At 41.3% G+C, this 26,423-nt stretch overlaps 1 protein-coding gene across 6 annotated transcripts in view; it reads right to left on the reverse strand.

Moving 5' to 3' along the window:
- Positions 1-26,423, reverse strand: part of APP (amyloid beta precursor protein) — a 286,389-nt gene that overhangs the window by 215,023 nt on the left and 44,943 nt on the right. For all 6 annotated transcript variants that reach the window (XM_020892410.2, XM_020892408.2, XM_020892409.2 and 3 more), the window contains exon 2: positions 7,525-7,692. In XM_020892410.2, the coding sequence (XP_020748069.1) occupies positions 7,525-7,692 (168 nt within the window). The remainder of the gene's footprint in view (positions 1-7,524; positions 7,693-26,423) is intronic.

Raw genomic sequence — 26,423 nt, forward strand, 5'->3', positions numbered from 1 at the left:
GCCCCTCTTTGTGTGAGCAGGGCAGAAAAAGCAAACTCTCTGCAAGTTCTCTGGTGTCTTTTCTTATTAAGGGCGCCAATCCCATTGTGAAGGCCCCACCACCATGACCCCATCTAACCTTGATTATCTACCAAAGTCTCCACCTCTGAACACTATCCCAGTGGAACTTAAGGCTTCACCATATGAATTTTGGGAAAAAATGAGTGTTAGTCACTCAGTCATGTCCTACTTGTTGTGATCCCATGGATTGTAGCCCAACCAGGCTCCTCTGTCCATGGAATTCTCCAGGCAAGAATCCTCGAGTGGGTTGCCATTTCCTTCTCCAGGGGATCCTCCCCACCCAGGGATCAAACCTGGGTCTCCCACATTGCAGAAAGACTCTTTACCGACTGAGCTATCAGGGAAGAATTTTGGGGAAGACACAAATATTTAGTCTATACCGGTCCTCAATACACATTTGATGGAGAAAAATAAAAGAATGGTACTCACTGTGCTAATTAAAAAAATGTAGAGAAAATTTTTATATGTCAAAAGTGCCCAGTATTTAAATGATGACTAGGCAGACACATAACTATTATGATTAGGAAACAGGAGGAAATTTATGGGTACCAAGAATGTGGATGAAATGAGATAAAATGCTGATTACACAAACCTAAGTTTTAAACTATTTTCCCAATCAAACTTTACAAGGGCTTTTAGCCAGGAGTTGAGGTGCATGCTCAGCGGCTCAGCTGTCTTAGACTCTTTGTGACTGCATGGACTATGGACCGTCAGGCTCCTATGTCCATGGGATTTTCCAGGCAAGAATACTGGAGTGGGATGCCATCTCTTTCTTCAGAAGATCTTCCTGACCCAGGGATTGAACCTGTATCTCTTGCATTGGCAGGCAGGTTCTTTACCACTAACACCACCTGGGAAACCTCAATTTTACTTTTTTCTTCCTAACCTTGCCCACGACCAATGATGGGACCAAAGAAATCAGGAGGCAAAAATGCCAGTATTAATAATAACAACCAGGATTGCCCTGGTGATTTGGCGATTAAGACGAATCTGCCTGCCAATGTGGAAACATGGGTTCAATCCCTCATCTGGGAAGATCCCACATGCCACCGAGCAACTAAGCTACTGTGCCCTAGAGCCTGTGTTCGGCAACAGAAGAAACCACTGCAACCAAAGGCTCACACGCCACAACCAGACAAAGCCCTTGTGTGGCAATGAAGACCCAGCACAGCCAAAAAACAAAATAAAAAAAAAGAAGAAGAATAACAACTAGACAACCAGCAGCAGGAAATACAAAATAAGAGGAACATGAGGCTATAAAGGACATGGACTAGATAATTCACCATCAAAATAATAGTACTTGACGCATCACACGAAGCTAAGCACCAACAGACATGAGGTGCAGCTACACAGGCAATTCTTTGGAAAAACAAATTAACAAGTGAGTTAAACTGGTTAGCAAAAGGTCAAAATGAGGTTGCAGTCATGAGCTCAGTTGCTTTCATTCCGTCCTAGGACCACAGACTGCTCACAGCTGCCTCTCTGACTCAGCCAGCTGTCTCTAAAACATCTGTGTTTTGGTCACAAGAGGAACTGAGAACATAAAGAAAAAAATGATTCATCACTATTGAGAGCAAATAATCAGCAAATGAAGAGCACCGTCAATGGGGACAGTTTCGTATATTAAAAAAAAAGGGAACTTGCACAATGGTAGATGGCAGGATATAGTGGATAATACCTTAAAGGTGCTAAGCAAAAATACTTGTCAACCTGGAATTCTATACATAACTAAGTTATTTTTTAATAAGAACAACTTCGGGAAATAACTAAGATGACGGCATTCAAAGAAAGAGAGGAATCAACATAAACAATATAGAAATTGAGATCCTTTGGTGAAAGGATTGGCTGCAAACAGTGAATCAAGTTAAAGGCAGAACCTATGACTGTGAGAATTATGGCAATAGAACAGACCATAATGTTCAACTTCAAGGATACAAAAATAATATATCTTACAAAACCCGTTAGAAGGAGAGCTGAAAAAATTATGAACATTATTTTCCTTGGCTATATTAACAAGGAATCAAATGATCATCTAAAATAAAAACATGGAGTTTTTAAAAAAAAGGAAAAAAAACATTTCCCAACAGCACACACAAATATTCAATCTTACAAATGAAAGGTATTTCTAGTTATAAAAGAAAAATTTCAGGCTACCTACAACATGGCAAGTAGTAGGAAGACTCTAAAATACCAACAAGGAACGTTACAAGTAGATCATTTAGGAGGCACTATTCAATAGAAAAAGTCAAACACTGTTTAAAGGTTCTGAGTGAATATCTCACCAACAATACCGCCCCCCCATACCTTCCCAAAAGTTGTTTACAGTCATGATGCACTATGAATTTCCTCAGACGCCCATTCTCCAATCTACAAAGCTTTTAAAAGGCACTGTGTGTTTCTGAGCCCATTGTGTTGGGCTGTAGTCATTATTCCACTTTGCCTCCCTGCCACTCATCACCCCTTTTTTTCTGGCAAGAGCTCCTCTCCCTACACCAGGTGGCTCTGCTTGGCTTATCAAACAAACCACAGACCCTCATGACCAAGACAGCCAGTCCCAGTACTGAGTCCTTGGTGGCTATGGTGACTGGTCCAAAGATAGATGCATGACCAAAAGCAGGACCAATGAGAATCCCTACTGGAAATTAAGAGTTTAAACTACCAGGATGAGGTTGGAATTCTAAGCTGGGAAGACACATTCCCAGAGCTACTGGGTGCCATCTTCCCTGACCTCCTAGAGGAAGCCCATTTTTGCCAGAGAAAATGAGGTGAACATAAAGGATAAAGGATAAGCAGATAACAAGAGATCCCAACAGAGAAATTCCAGACAGCACTGAGTTTCGGTTCCAGTGTCTGAGGATCCAGTTTCTGGATGCTGTTTTTTTTAAATTCTGTAAGCTATCCCCACTCCAAGATTCTCTCCATCAGTAGGAGGAAATATTCTCCATGTACAAGAGGATTTCAAGCTCCCGTCAACATAAACTGACTCTACTCAACTCGCCCTTCTTCCTCATTTTTCTTTTCTAAGACTCAGCTAGTCACTTATGAATAGGATCTCATTTCTCTCTAATTTTATTAATACTTGAGCCTAGTTTTCATATGATGGACACCTACCCTTCCTACAATTTCCTCAGCTTAAGTTCCTTCCCTTTAAAAGACAAAGTCCAACAGAAAACAAAGCCTCTCCCTTTTCCGTGAATTGCTCACAAGTTCTTTGCCTCTTGGGCTTTCCTCAAAGAGGCCACAGATGGCTGCATCACCCATACATATTATTCTTACTGTAACCGACCACAATTTTACTTTTCTCCAATGCTATTCCCTCAAAACTGCTCTTCATTTGCCAAGTTAGGAAACTGTTTAATTAAAAAACAATGTCCATGATTCAGAAATGGACAAAAAGAGATTATGTGCTGGGTGTCTCAGCAGGGAAACACAGGTGTTGTCTTCCAGAGTCTGGAAGTGGTGGGGAAAGGAGATCTGATTCAATGGGGTATGTTCTTCTGACTGACTGGCTGTAGGTAAGCCTGTTGCAAAGAGAAGGACACAGGACTGGGCAACAGAACAACTGTAACAAGAAGGCTACTCCATACGGGTAGAGACTAATCTGACAGCAATGCAAATGCTTCCTGGTTCATGCACTGCAGATCAGATGATTCCTATCACGACCCTGTGAATGAAGTCTGTTGAAAAAGAATTTAAATCTCTTCACATCAAACTGGATAACACCTTAGAGGTTATCTGATGAGGAAAACCTTTGATATGCATTCATTGTGCAACACAGTCATGATTTGCCTCGTCAACAATTATACTTCAATCACTTCTGGTTTGACGCTGGGAAAGACTGAAGGAAGGAGAAGAAGGGGATGACAGAGGATGAGAGGGTGGCATGGCATCACCAACTTGATGGACATGAGTTTGAGCAAGCTGTGGGGAGTTGGTGATGGACAGGGAAGCCCGGCATGCTGCAGTCCATGGGGTCGCAAAGAGTTGGACACAACTGAGCAACTGAACTGAACTGAACTTCTGGTCTGCATCCCATTTGCACCCCCATCATTTCTCTCATTTAGATATTAACTTAACTTGACTTCCAGCCCATAATACCTCCTGGTTCCGATCTTCAGTTTCTAGCTACTGCTTCCCCTCCACTGATTTACTTTTGATTCCCTTAATGTTGCAACTCAACAAGGTTCTTTCTCAGGATTCTTCCCCAGAGGCATCTTGAGGGTAAAATGAGGGCAAACACTGGGCAAGGAAGCTTAGTACCTTGTTAATGCTAAATAAAAGTTAGATGGCACTAGCATCATCAACATTATCACCATGTGCCAACATCATCATCATTCGATTTTCTATTGCTAAAATTATTGTATAAGCCTTTCTCGTCCCTGAGATCCCCCTTTAAGAACAGGCCCTGTGTTCTACTTGTTATTGTATCCTTGGCACCCAGAGATATATGTCTGAAGAAGGAAGAGAGAACCACTGGGCTCTAGAAAAGTATTTATATAATCATCTTGCACTTAATATTTTTAATGAAAGATATATTTAAAAAGTCACAAACAAGCATTTGTCTCTTAACATCCAGTCAGTCAGTCCAGTCGCTCAGTTGTGTCCGATTCTTTGCGACCCCACAAGCCGTAGCACACCAGGCCTCCCTGTCCATCACCAACTCCTGGAGTTCACCCAAACTCATGTCCACTGAGTCGGTGACGCCATCCAGCCATCTCATCCTCTTTCGTCCCCTTCTCCTCCTGCCCCCAATCCCTCCCAGCATCAGAGTCTTTTCTAATGAGTCAACTCTTCGCATGAGGTGGCCAAACTATTGGAGTTTCAGCTTTAGCATCAGTCCTTCCAATGAACACCCAGGACTGATCTCCTTTAGGATGGACTGGTTGGATCTCCTTGCAGTCTTAACATCCAAGCACCAGTAAAATTCTTGGGGAAGTTCTGGGATGACTCCTCACTTCTGCTCCCCTCTCCCACTTTTTAGGTCATGGGGTCTAAGGCCCTGACGGCTTAGAGTCACTAGTAGAATAGGGTGGTACGGGGAGGGAGAGATTAAGCTCCAGTTGACCCCCAGGAAACTGAGAAATTGGATATGCAGTCAGAGTGACTAAGCAAGAGGGTGACTTTTAGAAATGCTAATGTACAGTTATTCTCCTTCTTTAAAAAAACACCTTCAAGGACACTTTTGTTGTCACAGATGTGAAAGTGAAAGAAGTATTAAGTCAGTCAATCGTGTCCAATACTGGAGTGGGTAGCCTCTCTCTTCTCCAGGGGATCTTCCCAAACCAGGGATCGAACCCAGGTCTCCTGCATTGCAGGCAGATTCTTTACCAGCTGAGCCACAAGGGAAGCCTGTTATTAACAGAAGAGACCAAATTCATTAAAAGGGCTCACAAGGCCTGATGTCTGGACCCTTTCTTACTTCTCTAGCCTAACTTTTGTCTCATCATCTTAAGACTCTGGCCTACATGCATCCTTGTACACGATCTCTGTGGGTGGTGAGCTGAGACAAGCAGGTACGACCAGAATTTCAAGATGAAGGAGAAACAACCAAGGGCCCAATCTCCCTTTTCCCACCCACTCACACCACGCTGTGACAACCAACAATCTGGCAAAGTCTGGGACTGGAAAGAACAATCCTGTGGCTTAGCGCTGGGACAAACAGCAGACTAAAACAGGAAGTGAAGCTACCCAGGCATTAGTGGGATCTCTAAGTGGAGTGGGAATAAGGGTTGTTCTCAGCGTTATGAAGAGTAATTTTTATAGAGTCATCATGCAAATGTAAAAACATCTGATTATTTATAACTGACACTGAAGAAAAACTTAGATGCCAACTGTGATATGTACATCAAAAGAATCATTCAACAGAAAATGATGATATAATCAATGCCACTAAATAAATGAGTTGCAACCTTCAGAAAAATGTATTTAATATTTAGACTACATAATCTGCAGGGGTATCCAGAAAAATAAAATAGTATCTAAAACCTATAAGCATGCAGGCAGCGTTCCAATTTACCAAACTTGTAACTTATCCACAAAACTGTACTACAGGGACTCTTCAATTAAATGTGAATATTATTTCCAAAAATGTATATTTTAGAAATGTCATAGTTGCGCAAAGTAAATTTATTATCAGTGCTTATATAATAGATTTTCTTAGAAAAATATAAAGAATGCAAATATTAGTGATTTCTACTTAAATACAAAGAAGTATCTTTTCACATCATGGTTCATACTCCTTCAAGACAAAAATTACTTGATATGCAATATACTGTGATAACACCATGCCATTTTGCTTTCCAAAACACAGGAGTTAGAATTTAGATTGTCTTTTCTTATAGTGCTATCAATAAAAATATACATGTAAGTATATATATGTAGATATATATTTCATTAACACACATTTTGGATCCAAAAAGGCCAAAGAAAATTTTCTTACACATAAAAGATTACAATAAAGAGAATGTTGGCAGGTTATCTCTTGTTTATGGAAGGTAAGAAATTTTGCTTTGTCAAGAGGCAGAAGACTAATTCCTTGAAATGTTCTTAAAACACAAAGAGTCACATATTATAGGAACATATAACTATCTAGAAATATGGGACAACATGCTTTGGACTCATTACTTTAGTCCATCCTAAAGCTGAAGCTGAAACTCCAATACTTTGGCCACCTGATGTGACAAGCTGACTCATTTGAAAAGACCCTGATGCTGGGAAAGATTGAGGGCAGGAGGAGGAGGGGACGACAGAGGATGAAATGGTTGGATGGCATCACCGACTCAATGGACATGAGTTTGCGTAAACTCTGGGAGTTGGTGATGGACAGGGAGGCCTGGTGTGCTGCAGTCCATGGGGTCACAAAGAGTCAGACACAACTGAGTGACTGGACTGAACTGAAAGTTTTTACTGGAGTATAGTTCATTTACAATGTGTCAGTTTCTGCTGTACAGCGAGATGAATCAGTTATCTATGTTCTTTTTTAGATTATTTTCCCACAGGTCATTACAGTGTTGGGTGGAGTTCCCTGTGCTATACAGTAGGTTCTCATTGGTTATATATAGTAGTCTATATGTTTCAATCCCAATCTCCCAATTTCCAGTTACTTTTAAACACAATACCTTGACTACACAGCCATGGTGGGATATACTCTAAAGATAAACAGAAGTGCCAAGACACCTTAAAGTTTGCTCAGTTGAGTATTTTCTCTTTTTTTAAAAAACTGAAGTATATTTTACATACAAGATTATACTTAAGTTGTTTTTACTAATAGTTTTGTAAATTTAGTAAATAATTTCAAAAATATTTATGCATACTGTAGGATAAAGCAAGCAAACATGGTATGGTGAATCACTAGGAACCAAGATGTTCGCTGGAAGCGGTAAAATACAAACATGAGAGAAGCTACATTAACGCGAAACATGCATGTGAGCCAACACGAGCCGCCGGGCACCAGCGGAGACTTACTTCCTGGCAGTACTGCAGGATGCCCTCCTTGGTGCCAGTGCAGGTTTTGGTCCCCGATGGGTCCGACTCCCACTTCCCATTCTGCACGTTCATGTGCATGTTCAGCTTGCCACAGAACATGGCCACCTGGGGTTCTGCAAGCAGGCCGGCATTGCCGTCAGTGGGCACCTGGAAAGATAAGCTTGGGTCAGTTACAGAAATCCATAGCTCTGCGGTGGAGGCTGGAGGAAGGGCTGTGAAGAGTAACACAGCATGGAGATATGCTAAAACCAGCTCTATTCGTGGGAACTCTCAATTATGAATGGCTATGGGTTATGCTTTCTGTGAGCTGGGCTTTCCCCCGTGGCTCAGAAGGTGAAGAATCTGCCTGCAATGGAGGAGACCTGGGCTTGATGCCTGGGTCAGGAAGATGCCCTAGAGAAGGGAATGGCTACCTCCTCCAGTATTCCTGCTGGAGAATTCCATGGACAGAGCAGCCTGGCGGACTAGAATCCACGGGGTTGCAAAGAGTAGGACAGGACTGAGAGACTCAGCACAGCACAGCATATATATATACATTGGCCAGGCCACACAGCCTGTGGGATCTTAGTTCTCCGACCAGGGATTGATCCTGGGTCACAGCAGAGAAGCACTGAGTCCAAACCCCGGACCGCCAGGGAATTTCCCATATGAATATTTTTAAAAGGGGAAAACAGAAGTTCTGAAATAGCCACACTACCCCACTTACTAGGTTCTGATAGCTCAAAAAGGGAAAAAAAAAAAATCAGCAAGAGATGACAAATAAATTGGCAAGAGTGAAAGTCTTATTCAAAACCAAAGAATCAAAAGACAGGACATGGAGGCCAAGTAATTCCTCCCTGGTTAAATCCAGCTGCCGAGGGCATGTGTGAGGTCCATGCCAAGAAGAGTTAACTTCCAACAGAAGCCATTCATGTAGCTGGGGACCGGGTGATTCCAGAATAACTGGTATCATGTCTAAAAATTGCTCACAGGAGGGAAAAAACAACAACACTAAAATTACACCAAGAGATTTCGGTTAAAGAAAGAGCTTCCTGACACTTCTTCCCACAGAAATGTAAAAATAGATCAAACATCTGCCCATTCTAGTCATCATCATACATATTTTGTCCATAAATCCCTAAGAGGATTTTTATCCTTAAAAAAAAAAAAAAAACCACAAAAATCGTGCACTGAACCCAGCTGAGACCTCTCAGGCCTGAGCAAAAGCTCCTGGGCACCATCTCTAAAACCATGCTTCAGGTAACATTTTCTACATTTCTAGTTCTACTTTGTAAAATGTATTTAGTAAGATTCTGCTTCTATGATGCCTGAGGTAACAAATAGCAACGCAAGCCATAGTACTGGATCGTCAGCAGAGTAGCTGGCACCCCTCAACTCCCCAGCTTTACCCACCACCTATGATTTCCCAGTCAGAAACTGAGGCCCATGCTCCAACAGATGCAAAGAAGCAGTCTAAGCAGAATGCTTCATAAATGCTACGTTTCACAGTTTTCTTGATGGAATAAGAGTAACTTTAATGCCTTGAGCCTCAAAAAACAGCATATAAATTTTGTCCATTTTACTGAATTAAGTAGTAAGATAATAACATTGCAAGAAAGTCAAGCAGTCAGATACCTATAGACAAGACCCCATATTAGATGCAATGAAGGACATAAAATATATTTATAATATTGATAAATACATAAAACTTATGTATTAATACATTTATTTTTAAATTCCACTGTCAAGGAATTGAAAATCTAATAATGAAATCATCATTGTATTCGCCATGGTACTTTATTCTGCTCAAACTCATTCTTGTCCCAAAGACTTCCAGTCTAAGAATCTTGAGAACTTGCCCATAACTGAACAGGAAGACTAATAATCTTTTACCATGGTTGGTAATAATTTTGTTGAATAAACTACCCCCGCCTCTATCTCAACATTTCTCTGTACCTCAGATTCTCCACAGTGAGCTCACCACAGTTTCTATCTCCTTGTCAACACGAAGTCCCTGCATTCCAAATCCTCCCCTCAAGGAACATAAGGTACCAATTTCTCTCCCCCATGGCACCCAGTTTCCAAGAGTCCCAATAGTCCCTACTTCCTAGACTAATGCTCTCATCACTGTCATCCCATAAAATATTCAGGGTTTTTCTGTTGCAGCAAATAAAGTAGGGCAAAAATGATACATGCTTTCCAAGGCAAGGTTGTAAAGGGCATTAGGGTTGGTTGGCTGCTCTCTGGGATCACTTGGTACTGGGGGGCGGGGAGGGGTGTCCAGCTGCCATGTTGTAAGTACACTCAAGCAGCCCTGCGGAGAGCCCCATGTAATTCGGAATCAAGGTCTCCTGTTAACAGAAACATGAATGAGCTTGGAAACACCCTACAGCCTCATCTGCTGACATGACTGAAACCTCAATACAGAACTGGAGCCAGAACCACCCAGAAGACACTCCCAAATTCTCCATCCACAGAAACTGAGATAATAAGTCTTTGTTATTCTAAACCATTCATTTTGAGGTAACCTATTACACAACAATAAGATACCCAATAAGTTCTTCCTTTTCCCCAGCTTCACAATACATTCACAAATACGCTCGGATCTCCTCTACTGGAAAAAAAAGCAAATAGACAAAAAACATTTCCTTCCATTCTATTATATTCTAGAGCAGGGAGGGTCAACACATTTTCTATGTCAAAGGGCAGACAGTAAATATTTTAGGTTTTGTGAACCATACAGTCTCTTGTACCTGCTCAACTCTGTTGTGTGTGCGTTGGGTCGTCATGTTGGACTCTTTGCAACCCTATGGACGTTAGCCTGCCAGGCTCCTCTGTCCATGGGATTCTCCAGGCAAGAATATTGGAGTGGGTTGCCATGCCCTCCTCCAGGGGATCTTCCAGACGCAGGGATCGAACTTGTGTCTCTTAAGTCTCCTGCACTGGCAGGCAGGTTCCTAACCACTAGCGCGAGCTGGGAAGCCCTTAAGTCCATTGCTGTAATGCAAAAGCAGCCTCAGACAACATGGGTGTGGCTGCTTCATAGGAACATTTTCTTTATAAAACAGGCAGTAAACCAGATCTGACCAGTGGTCCCTAGTTTACCCACCTCTGCTCTAGAAGAACTATTATTTTTTCATTTTTTCCAACAAATCCTATCAGATGGTGATTTAAATACTCAGTGACACCACCTTCTTACCTGCTTCTTAAGACTCTTATAGGGTGGTTTACATTCCCACCCTTGGAACAATTTTCTCAAAGGTTACATACAACTTCCTGAGAAAGCCTATTTCTCCAATACCTGTTACTTTTCAATTTCTTTGCCATACCTGAATTCTTCCTTGCAAGTCTTTCCCCTTGGCTTCTGTTGCAGTGAACTAGCCTAGCTCCCTATTTTTCTGATTATCCTCTTACTAACTCAAAATCCTTTAATGCCAAAAATAAGACATTCCTATTGGCCATTGCTTCTCTTTCACCTCCTTGCTGCTGAGTGGGAACTAAAATATAACAACGGCAATAATGCATAAAGCAATTAACATTTCTTCATTCAGTAAATTTGAGTACACAATACATGCTAGGCACTTTGTCTTTGGGAACAAAGCAATAAATCAGGCAAGTGCTTATCCTGATAATAACATGACCAACCAGTTTGCTTGGGACTAAGGGGTTTCCAGGATATGAGACTTTTAGCGCTAAAACTATCAGATGCACCGGTAAGTTGAGAAAACTGGTCACTCTATCGGCCAAACAAATCAAATGTTTCTCCATTTTTCCTACCTTGACTTTTTACCATCTTTCTATTTTTTCCATTCTTCCTTATTTTTCTGTCTTTTTGACTTTATAGTTATTTTAATTGCCATCTGTTTGTATGTTTCTATATTCCCACTACCAAATGGTGGTAATCATTCTCTCATTCCCCTCGAATGAACTGATTATGGCCCTATCATCTTACTGGAATATATCTTGAATTGCCTATGATTGCCTCCTTTTGACAATGGGAGTTCAGAAGACATGTGCTACAAACCTTTCAGATTTCTACCAGATGAGATTTAGTATTAACTTAAAAAAAAAAGTATGGAGAGTCATAATCATCAGCATCCCCATTTTCTTAGAATGGAGTTTTTAATAGTTCAAACCTTGGTTCCTCAACAGTTTGGACAACTTATTATGCTAGAAATTATAAAATTGGCTGTATGTGTATATCTGTGACATTTGACATTACAAGAAGCCCTTTATAAATAAATACTTCAATCACAAAAACGTATGTCTCGGACAAAAATTCTTTTCCAAGCCAACACCAGCCGTGTACAAGATCCGAGTAAGGAAATAGTAGGGAACAAACTGAACCAGATGCTTTTCTATTCTTAATGAAGTACACCTGCAAAGAATTTCATGTTTTAGGTAACATATCCCTGGTTCGGTTAATAAAAACAAGACAAACAACCCAGGATCCTTACTGGCATCAAATAACCCATCTAAGAAACAAAGCCTGGTTTCTGAGAGGCAGCCCACTCACCCGCTGGCCTTCAAACAGAAGGGGACCACGACCATGCCAAGGTGGTCACACGGAAGATAATACCTACCCTTCCAAGGGCCCAACAGGTTTACTCAAGTCCCTTTTTCCTGAATGAAGCCTCAGAAAATGGCTCAATACATCATACACAGAGTCCTTTTCAGCACTTGTTAAAATGAACACTCTTAAAACTGAAATCTTTCCATCCTAGAGTAAATTATTTGCAGCTAGTGACAATGCATAATACCCTGTCAAAGTCATCCTAAAGGTAATTATTCCTAACTTTTACAAATCATTTCTCTTTTAAATAGAAAATATAAAATCTTGAGTGGATGGGGAATATATCCACTTAAATAACGATTATTTTAATTTTGCTTTCATCTTAACACCATCTAAAGTAACAACTTAATGTTACTTGGCAGAAATCTAAGACAGCACATAAAAGATTGGTACCCTGCTATAAATGGCCATTCATAGTCTCCGCATTTCAGAGAGACTGAAGATGAAGATAATTCTTATAACTGGAATGACTTTCCACTGACATCATAAGACCAGAGATGCTTTCCCATGGGAACACAGTGCTCAATGACAAGGAACAGAATAACCGGCTGAAACAATGGTGCATGAACATTGCCTCAGAAGCAACAGGCTATTTACAGAATGCTCTGAACTAGAGACCCAGTGCTACACCTAAAAAATCCTGTCTATCTTTTAAAAACAACCATTTGCTGCCAGCTCTGTATTTTAGGGTCATCATATACAGACAAGCTACCAAGTGAAAATGGACTTCCCAAAAGTAAGTTAGCTAGAGAACAGCTTTTAAAAAGCGGAAGGGGAAATTAAAACAAATAAATAAAATACATATACCTAATCTGAGCCACGCTGCAAAGGCGACCCTGGAAACCTACACCTAGCTGGAATCAGTGTAATTTACAAGCACAAAACCGACTTCTCAAACAAGTCCTCTCACTGTCTTTCAAACTGGGTGTTCCCTTTCTCCAAAGAGTTTCTCTTTATTATCATCAAGGAGATCAAAATTCCTTATAGAGCTGGCTTGGCAGCATTCCTCCCCACACAGTCCCAACTCAAAGAGAAAGGGAACAAGGAACTCTCTGTTTCACTGGCCGAGAAGTCTAGCTTGGCAAGGAGAAGGCACAGATCCATAGCTTAGTGCATCCGTGGATTTATGTAATTTTAAGGTTTGTGGCTAACGAAAACCATCTGGTTTCTGCATTTAAACGAACTTCTCACTGGTCTGAATAGCTGGCCTCCTATAGCTGAGTACTGACTACTATTTAATCAGTACACAATTTCCTTAGTGATTAGATTTTATATAGTGAGTATCTTTTAAAAAGCACAACATGACACTACTTCTATCATAGCCATGATTTCCTCATATAAACAATTTTCCGTTAGCCAGGGCATAATACAATTATGCCCCCTGCACATGCACAAAAATATTTTTAAACATTCAGATTTTCCATTTTCAGTGTAATTATTCTGCAGCGTCACAATCAAGAAGATTTGAGCATGAACTCCTTTCAAGGCCAAATAAAGTACCTCATTTAATCCTTAACATAAACAAATTTTCAGTCTCCAAAGGAAAAGAAGATCTGTAAGGCTTTCCTTTAAATGCAAACAAACAAACCCAAAAAACCCCACAACAACAGTAACTTAAGCAGAACCAGAACATCTACAATTGCCCATTTTGTCTCCAACAGAGGAGAACTGAAATTAAAATCAGGATCACAGAACTGAAAGAATCTGTAAAATCATCTGTCTCAACTCTGAGCAGAAGGAAAAGGCTCTGAAGGAATTTGTTTAAGGTCACAGAAGTATGGGCAGGCAGAGCTGGGAGCTGGACCTGTGCCATCAAGGGTTTTGTTGATGTGACCAGAGTGACTCTCAAATTAAAACGGAAAATTGCAATTTTCCAAGGTTTGGCCCCTGTGCATGGGTGCGTGTATTTGTAGTGAGAAAACAGAGGAGCTAATCAAAGCATACAGAAAACTGGAATGTGATTACTGAAACTGCACACACAGCTTCAATTTACCTGTGTGGAGAGGGGCTACACTCCTCACATTCGTTAGCTGCTGTACAGTTATTTCAGAGCTCGACAACATGACGTGCGTGCTCAGAGGTGTCTGACTCTTTTGTGACCCACGGGACTGCAGCCCTCCAGGCTCCTCTGTCCACGGGGATTCTCCAGGCAAGAATACTGGAGTGGGTAGCCATTCCCTTCTCCAGGGGATCTTCCTGACCCAGGGATCAAACCCGAGTCTCCAGCATTGGCAGGTGAATTCTTTTACCACTGTGCTACCTGGGAAGATCAGAGCTTGAGTTTCAGGCCTAAAAATGACTTGTCACAAGTGAGTGAAGAGAGAAGACATCCCTTGCAGAGATCTAATCCACATATTTCACTCCTTGAAATCTGACATTCTTTTGGGGACACCAGTGAACTGGCTTCAAATGACAGTTCTAGCTCCTTGATGGATCCATGGCCTCTGCTGATACTGGTAAAGGTAATTCTTAGACTGAGACACACAGCATGGAGGCCATCCCAGGGGTGCAGCCCACACCACAAATCTACACCCTCGACAGCCTGCATGTGAGGGAAACACCTGTCAAGGAATCCTAATGCACAATCACAGTCCTCCAGCTGAGCGTGAACTTGATTTACCCTAAAAATAGGACCTGCTAGCCTTAGGAGGAAATTCCCTTCCCGACCTCTCTAGATAATCCATTTCCATATTGTCTCTTTTCAAGCTCTATTGATACTATGCATAAAATAGATAACTAATGAGAACGTACTGGATAGTATTTTGCCAACAAATGTCCATCCGTATAGTCAAAGCTATGGTTTTTCCAGTAGCCAAGTACAAGTGTGAAAGTTGAATCATAAAGAATGCTGAGTGCCAAAAAATTGAAGCTTTCGAATTGTGATGCTGGGAAAGACTGTTTGGAGAATCCCTTGGGCAGCAAGGAGATCAAACCGATTAAACCTACTGGAAATGAACCCTGAATATTCACTGGAAGGTCTGATGCTGAAGCTGAAGCTCCAATACTCTGACCACCTGATGCGAAGGGCCGACTAACTGGGGAAAAAACTCTGATGCTGGGAAAGGTTGAACGCAGGAGAAGAAGGGGGAGTGGAGGATGAGATAGTTGGATGACATCACTGACTCAGTGGACATGAGTCTGAGTAAACTCAGGACACAGTGAAGGACAGGGAAGCCTGGCGTGCTGCAGTCCATGGGGTGCAAAGAGTTGACCATGATTTAGTGACTGAACAACAACACTGAATAGCACAGAGAACTCTACTCTGCTCTGTGGTGACTTAAATGGGAAGGAAATCCACGAGGACGGGACATACATATACACATAGCTACTTCACTTTGCTGTAAGGTAGAAACTACCACAAAATCATAAAGCAACTACACGTGCACGCATGCTAAGTCACTTCAGCGGTGGTCGCTCTTTGCGACCCTATGGACTACAGGCCTCCAGGCTTCTCTGTCCATGGGATTCTCCAGGCAAGAATACTGAAGTGGACTGCCATGCCCTCCTCCAGGGGATCTTCTCAACCCAGGGATTGAACTCAGGTCTCTTATGACTCCTGCATTGGTAATCAGGTTCTTTACCAGTAGCGCCATCTGGGAAGCCAATGAAACAACTATGCTCTAGTAAAATTTAATTTAAAACAGTGCCTTGGAAGAAAAGCTATGACCAACCTAAACAGCATATTAAAAAGCAGAGACATTACTTTGCCAACAAAGGTCCATCTAATCAAGGCTATGGTTTTTCCAGTAGTTATGTATGGATGTGAGAGTTGGACTATAAAGAAAGCTGAATGCTGAAGAACTGATGCTTTTGAACTGTGGTGTTGGAGAAGACTCTTGAGAGTCCCTTGGACTGCAAGGAGATCCAACCAGTCCATCCTAAAGGAGATCAGTCCTGGGTGTTCATTGGAAGGACTGATGTTGAAGCTGAAACTCCAGTACTTTGGCCATCTGACGCGAAGAGTTGACTCATTGGAAAAGACCCTGATGCTGGGAAAGATTGAGGGCAGGAGGAGAAGGGGATGACAGAGGATGAGATGGCTGGATGGCATCACCGACTCAATGGAGATGAGTTTGTGTAAACTCCGGCAGTTGGTGATGGACAGGTAGGCCTGGCGTGCTGCGGTTCATGGAGTCGCAAAGAGTCAGACACGACTGAGCAACTGAACTAAACTGAACTGAACTATAAGACACTGTACTCCCCCAATCCATGAACTTTCTCTGAATGAAGGACATCAAACTTATTACTAAATTGATTTAGTTTTGTTATTTGATAGTATCGAACATTTTTTTTCTGCTTACAGGATAGGTATTCTAAAATTGACTCCAGGTTCCTTCCAACTTACAACAAAGGCCTGTAAATAAATTCTCGCTGCTGGTGCCCAGCAGAAAATCAAGAGTTCTCTCAACAGAAAACTTTGTTATTCAAAGTTTATTATAAAACTTTGTTATTTGGGGAGTTGATTACCCATATTTACAGCACAAATTTTAGGCAGGCCCAAGAAGAGTGATGCCCACTGTCTGGAATAGAAATAAAACTGGAATTAAAAAAAACAAAGCCTCATTGTAGGACAACTGACCGAACTCTTCAGCTATAGTTTTCTATCCAATGAATGCCCATTTAATCCTAAACAGTTAATGTCCTATATTTTAACTGAATGTATATATACATATACATCATATACATACTATACCATGTATAATTGCATTTATTGTGCTTTGACATAACTATTAAAATTCTTTTCAATGTCAGTCACTTTGACGTTTCTCTCTTTAATTCTGTCTTGCAGTTTTCCTGCCATGTTTCACATACAAAAACATACTGTATCATGATTTTTATATTATTTTGACTCCATCAATATTGTTGTATCTCATCAACCTTGATCACATGAATATGAAGATAAAAACAGAGTTAAGGGCAAAGATGGGAGCATCTACTCAGGCCTTTCCCTTCATCATCTCATTTGACTCTCAGAAGAGCCAGGATAATTCACTTCCACATCTACTTAGATAATCAGAAAGACTCAACACCTCCCTAAGAGTCTAATCACAGCTGTTTACTCCAAAGTCCATGCTTACTTTTTTTCATAGTTAACCAGCTGGCATTCCTGCTACCAGTTCTCAAGCATTTTTATTTTCGGTTCTTGAATATTATTTTCAAATAATATTCTCCCTGACGACAGTAGTGTCTTGCAGTTCTTACAGCTGCTGCTAAGTCACTTCAGTCGTGTCCGACTCTATGTGACCCCATAGACGGCAGCCCACCAGGCTCTGCCGTCCCTGGGATTCTCCAGGCAAGAACACTGGAGTGGGGTGCCATTTCCTTCTCCAATGCATGAAAGTGAAAAGTGAAGGTGAAGTCGCTCAGTCGTATCTGACTCTTAGCGACCCCATGGACTGCAGCCCACCAGGCTCCTCCGTCCATGCAATTTTACAGGCAAGAGTACTGGAGTGGGGTGCCATTGCCTTTTCTGAGTTCTTAGCTACTGGCTCTTAAAAAATATTTTTAGACCAAGTAAAAGGGCAACAAATTCAGTTTTAAAGAAAGTTTAAATGTTTAATTTGCATTTTCTAAATTAAACTCCTAGATGTTAACACTTAGTAACCTTTGGTAGTTTCCTCCTTAAGAAGCTGCCCCAGAAATGAAAAGGGAAAACTTTCCCCTAAATTAGTTCTTACCTTAAATCAGAAACAGCTAATCCAATCACCAAAGTAGGGGTCCAGAATCCCCAACAGTCTAAATTGTGAATGCATGTCCTTCCAGGCTTATGTTACTTTATCTCTATTTGCTAATTTCTCAACAATGAACACATTCACAGGCGATGAACATACCTATACACGAATATCCCTGTATTGTGTATGTGTTAGTCACTCAATCATGTCTGACTCTTGCGACACCATGGACTGTATCCCACAAGGCTCCTCTGTCCATGGGATTCTCCAGACGAGAATACTACAGTTGGTTGCCATTTCCTTCTCTAGGGAATCTTCCAGATCCAGAGACTGAACCCGGGTCTCCTGCATTGCAGGCAGATTCTTTACCATCTGAGCTAGGGAAGCCCTATATTTCTGTATTATACCTACTATAAAGCCACCGTATAATATGTAGTAATATGGTGTTAATAGCAGTAATAAACACACAGAGTTTACAGGCAGAGAGCAACTAGAGCAAATCTCAAAAGACAGTGCTTTGCTAAAGGCTCACTCTAGAGTGAGCATTTAAGCCACGTTGCTAAAAAGCTGAAGGACGTGGAAACTGGGCTCCATGGGGATGCTGGTTTGAATGGCATTCACTAGAAAGGAATCTGATGGTACCAAATGAACTATTTTCCAGTATGATTTCCATTAGTTCTGACAGCTAGGGCAGATAAGCATTCAGCCCATAATGCTACAGAGAAAATTGAAACTCTATTAGTTTTCATACTTTAGATACAAGAGATAATTTATTCAATTTCAATTTTGTAAGTATTGCTATTTTCTAACAAACTAGGACAAGCTCAGCCAAGATCTGCTTAATCAAGGGCTTCCCTGATAGCTCAGTTGGTTAAAGAATCTTCCTGCAAAGCAGAAGACCCCAGTTCGATTCCTGTGTTGGGAAGATCCCCTGAAGAAGGGAAAGGCTAGCCATTCCAGTATTCTGGCCTGGAGAATTCCATGGACTGTATAGTTCATGGGGTTGCAAAGAGTCGGAATGAGTCACTTTCACTTTTCAGCCAAGATCAGGTGACCCATAGGCGTGTGAGCTATAAAAATCGTTATTATTTTAAGCCACTGTACTTTGGGTTGGGTTGTGGCTTAGCAGAATTATTGTAGCAAGAGAAATTAATACAGGCAGGTATTATATACAGCAATAAATAAAGTACTAAGTGACAGAACCAGGGCTCAAAGTTATTTCAGAAGGAAGACAATCAAACTGAATTTTTAAAGTATATGTGTGTCAGCCACTCAGTTGTGTCCAACTCTTTTAGACCCCATGGACTGTAGCTTACCAGGCTCCTCTGTCCACGGGATTCTCCAGGCAAGAATACTGGAATGGGTTGCCATTTCTTCCTACAGGGGATCGTCCCAACCCAGGGATCAGACCCGCGTCTCCTGCACTGCAGGAGGATTCTTTACTGATGAGATTGTTTCCTAAAGCTTTTAAGCAATAGGACCTTATGCTGAAATAAAATTTTGTGTGACAGTCTCACAGCTGAGCTCCCCCCTTGGAACCTCGATGTCAGCCCCACCAGATTGTTGAGACGCTGGTCCCCCAGAAACTCTACTTTTCTACTATTTGCCCTATTGTTAACCTATGGGTCTTACTGAATTCTCAAAATGGTTATAGGGTTCCTCAGCATCCACAGAGGATTTGTTCCAGACCCTCCCCCTTGCCCCGCCTTCTGTACCAAACCCAGATGCTCAAGTCCATGATATCAAAGGATATGGTACAGTCAGCATTCCTTGGATATTGAACCCCGGACACCCAGGGCTAACTATACTGGGAGCACCAGCTGGTTCAACAGAGGAACTGAATTGTTCATTTGAGCTCACTGCAATTAACATAAATTTAAATTTAAAAACTGATTACTCAATCCTATTATTGAAAAATTTTTAAGCATATTTAGAAAAACGTGGGTAAGCAAATGTACCCCGTGACTGTAAATTTTATATACTTTATGAAATCTTCCCAGCCAAAATTTAGTGTTCCAACTGAAATTTTGATGATAGGATTTTTCTTTCTTTTTCTTTATATGTCTGTAGATGATAAACAATTTGCTTAAATGCACGAGCCTTAAAAAGAAAATAAATGCATTCTGTTTTAACTCAATTGGCTTTTTTAAAATTGAAGAATAGTTGCTGTACAATATTAAATGCTACAGGTGTACAAATAGTGAATCACAGTTTTTAAAGGTTGTACTCCATTTATAGTAATGGAAAAATATTGACTATATTGCCCATGCTATACAGCATATCCTTGTAGCTTATTTGATACATAATAGTTTGTGCCCAACCTCTATGCTGCCCCTCTTCCTTCCCCTCTCCCCACTGGGAACCACTGGTTTGTTCTGTATGTCTGTGACACCCACTGTTTTTGAAAGGAAATACTTTAATATGGTGTAATGCTATTAAATAGATGATGTTCCTGGTCATTTTATATGTGGCTGTGTGAATACAACATCAGATCCAAAACTTTGGCCACCTGATATGAAGAGCTGACTCATCAGAAAAGACCCTGATGCTGGGGAAGACTGAAGGCAGGAGAAGGGGTCTGACAGAGGATGAGATGGTTGGATGGCATCACCGGATTGAGGGACATGAGTGTGAGCAAACTCCGGGAGTTGGTGATGGGCAGGGAAGCCTGGCGTGCTGCAGTGCGTGGGGCTGCAAAGAGTCGGACACGACTGAGCGACCAAACAACAACATTCTAATTACACTTTTTCCAGGAAAGGACACATAAATTTCATCAGCAAATACTCAGGCCACTAAGAATACAGGCCACCAACCACTCTGTGATCGCTGAAAGCCGTGGGACAGAAGCAGGGAGGGTTCTCGCCACACACAGCCCAGGCCCAGCTGTGGGAGGCAGGTGTGTGTGCAGAGAAAAGGGCAGGGTGAGAAGTGGGGACACGTGGAGCTCTGGAATGCTGTATCAAGTACTTCCGTCACCTGATACCTCATACCGAGATCCTACTAGATTGGCACCAAACACTGATACCTCACATTGAGATCATACCACTTGGCAGCAAATGAGTCTCAAAGTCTCAGTGTCACCTGAGTTTAGTGGAGAGACATAGCCAAGTAAGTGGAACAGTTATGAACTCTAGCTATAACTGATTTCATTGCCCTGGGCTACAGTATCCCTACATAATTTTCAAGCTAAGTTGTTAGGACTATTCCTAAGGTGAGTCCTCTTAATATGAGACCCTGGATGTTGACAAATTTGTGCTACCTCACTCATCAACCTGGCAGATTCACAGAGCCTTTATCTTCTACTCAATATCATATGCCTCAGGATCTAACGCAGCTCTAAACTTGACTTTTATCAACAGCACCTTATCTATAGCGCTACAATGAATTTTCAAGAGCATAAAACTTAGGCTTAAGGTACAGAACTAAGGCTTAAGGTACAAGTTTTAATATATGTGTTGCTGAAGCGAGCACTACACATTCTAAAGTTTGTTAGTTCTTGTCTTCCTCTTTATTTCTTTCACTTACTGCAATGATGTAAAGCATAGAAGAAATAGAGGCCCAGGGATTACTGGGTGGAAAGAGGAAGACAACAGTGTTTGAACAAGTGGCAGGAGGGAAGTACGTGGAAAACAAGCTTCCAGAAGAAGTGGATTTATAAATGGAGCCAGATCACTTAATTAGAACATGTACAGTAAGGTCATGTACAGTACATAGACATGGATAGTACAGAAGTAGATATATTCATAAGAGTTACCCATACTACTTGGACAAGGGGGGAAAACAGCATACTTCTTTGCTCTTTGTCAGCCCAGAAATTCATCTCTATTTATCTTTATAGCCTCTACTAGGTTTCAGGTTTCAAGTCACTGTGAAACCAATGTAGGTGGAGACAACAAGGGCAAAAACAGGGAGAAGTTGTTAATGAGATTCCTAGTCTTTGGCTGTATGTTGTTACCCTGTTTATTAAAACAGGGTATGGTATGCAGAGTAAGTACATCATGTGAAATGCCAGGATGGATAAAGCTCAAACTGGAATCAAGACTGTGGGGAGAAATATTAACAACATCAGATATGTATGTTGTCACCCTGTTTATTAAACTTATATGCAGAGTAAGTACATCATGCGAAATGCCAGGATGGATAAAGCTCAAACTGGAATCAAGACTGTGGGGAGAAATATCAACAACATCAGATATGCATGTTGTCACCCTGTTTATTAAACTTATATGCAGAGTAAGTACATCATGCGAAATGCCAGGATGGATAAAGCTCAAACTGGGATCAAGATTGTGGAGAGAAATATCAATAACCTCAGATATGCAGATGACACCACACTTATGGCAGAAAGTGAAGAGGAATGAGTCTCTTGATGAAAGTGAAAGAAGAGAGTGAAAAAGCTGGCTTAAAACTCAACATTCAAAAAACTAAGATCATGGCATCCGGTCCCATCACTTCATGGCAAACAGATGGGGAAACCATGAAAGACTTCATTTTCTTGGGCTCCAAAATCACTGCAGATGGTGACTGCAGCCATGAAATTAAAAAATGCTTGCTCCCTGGAAGCAAAGCTATGAGACAGCTAGACAGCATATTAAAAAGCAGAGCCATTACTTTGCTGACAAAGGTCCTTCTAGTCAGAGCTATGGTTTTTCCAGTAGTCATATATGGGTGTAAGAGCTGGACCATAAAGAAAGCTGAGCGCTGAAGAACTGATGCTTTTGAACTGTGGTGTTGGAGAAGACTCTTGAGAGTCCCTTGGACTGCAAGGAGATCGAACCAGTTCATCCTAAAGGAAATCAACTCTGAATATTCATGGAAGGACTGATGCTGAAGCTGAAACTCCAATCCTTTGGCCACCTGATGCAAAGAGGTAACTCACTGGAAAAGACCCTGATGCTGGGAAAGATAGAAGGCAGGAGTGAAGGGATGACAAAGGACAAAACGGTTGGACGGCATCACCCACTCGGTGGACATAAGCTTGAGCAAACCCCAGGAGAGGGTGAAGGACAGGGAAGCCTGGCATGCTGCAGTCCATGGGGCCGCAAAGAGTCGGACATGAGAGCAACTGCCCAACAAGTCTTTGGCTGCAGTGAGGGAGCCAGTACCCATATCTGGACCCAATACATTTCAGACTCTCCATATCCCTTAGTATCTTTAAAGTTTCTAATACTAAAATAGCATGAAAATACTCCTAAGGTCGAAGATCCTCACAAAGATGCTCATTTTCCATTAAGATATAATGCTGTCCTTCAGTGATAAGGATAATAAAATCTCAGAGCAGCAGAGTAGGGAGGACGGGACAAATTGTGAGAGTACCACTAAAACATATACACTGCCAAATGTGAAACAGATAATCAGTGGGAATTTGCTGTATGGTGCAGGGCACTCAAACCCGGGGCTCTGTGATAACCAAGAGGGCCAGGATGGGGTGGGAGATGGGAAAAAAAGAAAGTGAAGTCGCTCAGTCGTGTCCAACTCTTTGCAGCCCTATGGACTATAGCCCACCAGGCTCCTCTGTCCTTTGAGATTCTCCAGGCAAGAACACTGGAGTGGGTTGCAATTTCCTTCTCCAGGGGATCTTGCCAACCCAAGAATCAAACCCGGGTCTCCCACATTGCAGGCAGACTCTTTACCCTCTGAGCCACCACGGGAGCCCAGGGAAGGTGGGAAGGAGGTTCAAAAGGGAGGGTACGCATGTATACCTATGGCTGATTTCTACTGATGTATGACAGAAACCAATGTAATACTGTAAAGCAATTATCCTGCAGTTAAAAACAAATTTAAAAAAATTAAGTTTTGAACATATTTCAAATAAAAAATCTCAGAGCAGCTCACAGAGGGATGAAGGGCACTCACGTGAACCTCAGAGCCCCACTAAACTCTAGGAAGTCATTTCCATCAGATTTCCTACCAGCCTGGGGCGGAGCAGCTGTGACAGCTGGCACGCTGTTAGACACGCAAAATTTAAGGTACTTGTATTATGGGCCCGGCAAAAACAGGGGCTCGTGTTTTGTAAGATGGTACCGACCAGTCCCTGCCATTAGTATGAGACCTTCAATTAAGAGTGTAAGGAAGATCCTAAGTGGAAGTGGATAATTAACACCTTCCACGAAAAAGTTTCTGAAAAATCTGTAACACAAGTCACATACAGGCGATGAGGTAAACAGGAAGAGAATGAAGAGGAAATAAAAGAATTTGCTCTGTGAAAGCGAACTGAGACAGAGGAATTCAGATATTTACTATTTACTTCTGTTCACATCTCTTCATACACACACACGTATGCACACACTTTCATATTTATGTTCAGAGAATAGAAACCACCCTGTTGGAACAAGACAGAATGTAAATAAATACATTATATGAGATAAGAGTTCAAATATCTATGAGGTACATTAAAGAATTCACGGTCTTAGAATTTTATATCCCTCTGTTCAGAATACTGATAGAATGATTTCAGGAATCAAAAATCATGAAGTATTTTGGATATGCAGAAAGGATATTTACATTTTAGCCTTTGGTTTCTGTCCTTTCACCAAAGTTGCATAATATTTACCTATCTACCTTTTCTGTCTGCTTATCACTTTCATACCATTGTGTTTTCATTACTGGGACTTTTTGGCATAGAAGAAAACTGCTTTGCAAACATAATTGAAATCAGAGAGAATGTTAAGTTGATGTAAAAAACCTAAGATAACTTTCAAACAGCATTCTTGCTCTTTGTTCCAAGTGTTTTCTGTTATCATTTTTAGCGTAAACTAAGATTATTTCTCTTACTCCAGGGTTATAACTGAAAAATACTCAAGGTTCAAGTTCCAGGCTATTTGCTTGATAAGCATGGGTAGATTATCCTTCTTAAATAAGGCACCAAGGCACTTCTCAAAGAAGCTTTCCATTTCTAAAGCCATAAGACTTACAATAAGAATTATTCAAATTGCCTTTCCTATTGGATAAAGACTATTGGAAAGTACACTGGGAGGAGAAAATAATTCAGAACAAAGGCAGCAGTGGAGACCTGCTGTTTTCTCAGCTATAAAAAAAATCTGTGCAGAAACAACAGAAAACCAGGAGTTAAAGGGAAAAAAAAACCATACTGGTGTCTTACTTTTCCACTTACTTTTAATGTTAGTTTCAGTGAACACAGACACTTAAGCCTTAGTTTCTTTACCTCTAAGTGAAGACAGAACCCAGAGGGCTGTTTGGGGGCCCAGATGTGACCTACATGGAGATAATCCGAAAGCAACAGTGATAGTATCATGGGGTGCCATAATACTATTGGGATAAAGATAATAAATACTATCTGTTGGGATAAAGATAATGTCTAAATGATTCAAGTGAGTGGGATAAGCATTCTTTTGTTTTTTTCTTTTTCAACGCAAATACAAACAAGATGAGGAACTTCACTGTCTACTGGAGATCCGCCTTGATCTTTAACTATTCACCTCTCTCTCTCCCCCAATATAAAGGCATTCAATAAATATTTATGGAAAGCATTAAGGAAGGTCTGGCATGAAAAACAACAACAAGAAACTCAAATGTAGAAAGTGTAATCATCAATGAGGGCGTAGGACAGTAATTCCACTTAGATGTTTGTGAGATCTTGTTTTTTCTTGTGGCACCAGGAGAGTGAATTCCTCAGGGGAAGAAATGAAACTGCAGAACCCACACTCCTGCCTTTACCAACTCCCACGTGCCGGCTACAACTCAGTTTGTTCAGGATCCTCAGACTCCTCTTAGGGAAAAAAATAAATAAATAGGGCTCACAAAGCAAGGTGGTTCCACAATGTTCAGTGTTAATTTTCGAACTCTTTGAGAACACATTCCTGAAAGGAGCATCATTTTGCAATTCAGGCAGCATTTTAAAAATCAGGTTATTTCACTAGACTCCAAGGATTGCATGAATAGTGTGGACAGCCAGACTCCTTTGAGACAGCATCCAATCAACTATTAAAAAAAAAAAAAATTCTGCAGCTAAAAGCCCTCGGCGGCACAGAACTGATCCTCAGAGATTTCAGTGTAATGTAACACTTCAAGTGAAGGCGCGTGTAAAAAAAAAAAATACAACAGGGAAGAGAGAGAAACTATTTGTTGAAGAGTCGGGCCAAATAGCATATGCTTTTGATTATCACACAGCTGCCCTTCCCACTGCAAATAGACAAGCTTTCAGAGTCGTTGGACTCCTAGGTTAAGTTTCAGGAACATGCTGGCTTGAGGCCATATATTAAGATAAACATTTCCCTGAAACCAAATACATTCAAAGTTGGGGGTGAAGGGGTGATCTGAACACCAGTGATTTCAATGAGCGTGCAATGGTGGGGATGAAAACAAGGAGGATCCACTTGCTAATACAAGATGCTGGTGTGATTAAGCACTGACTAAGGTTAGATTTGCATAGAGAGGAGAATGGAGTTTGCATAGAGTATGCAGAACCAGAAACTGGTGCAGAAAATCTACATGGGATGAGCTGGGGAGAGGAGGCGTAAAAGGGAGGACAGTGTTGAGTCTGAACGACCTTGAATTTGTAAGAAATCTCCAAAGCCACAGGGAGCAGCAAATTCCACATTTCAAAGACAGCAAGAACAGCATCCAATCCTTGTACGAGGGGGATGCATGGGCTTTTGACATCTTCCCTGAGCCCCTTCCTCTCTAAAAAGTTT

This window comes from Odocoileus virginianus, chromosome 25 (assembly GCF_023699985.2).
Source record: "Odocoileus virginianus isolate 20LAN1187 ecotype Illinois chromosome 25, Ovbor_1.2, whole genome shotgun sequence".
NCBI classification, from domain to species: domain Eukaryota; kingdom Metazoa; phylum Chordata; class Mammalia; order Artiodactyla; family Cervidae; genus Odocoileus; species Odocoileus virginianus.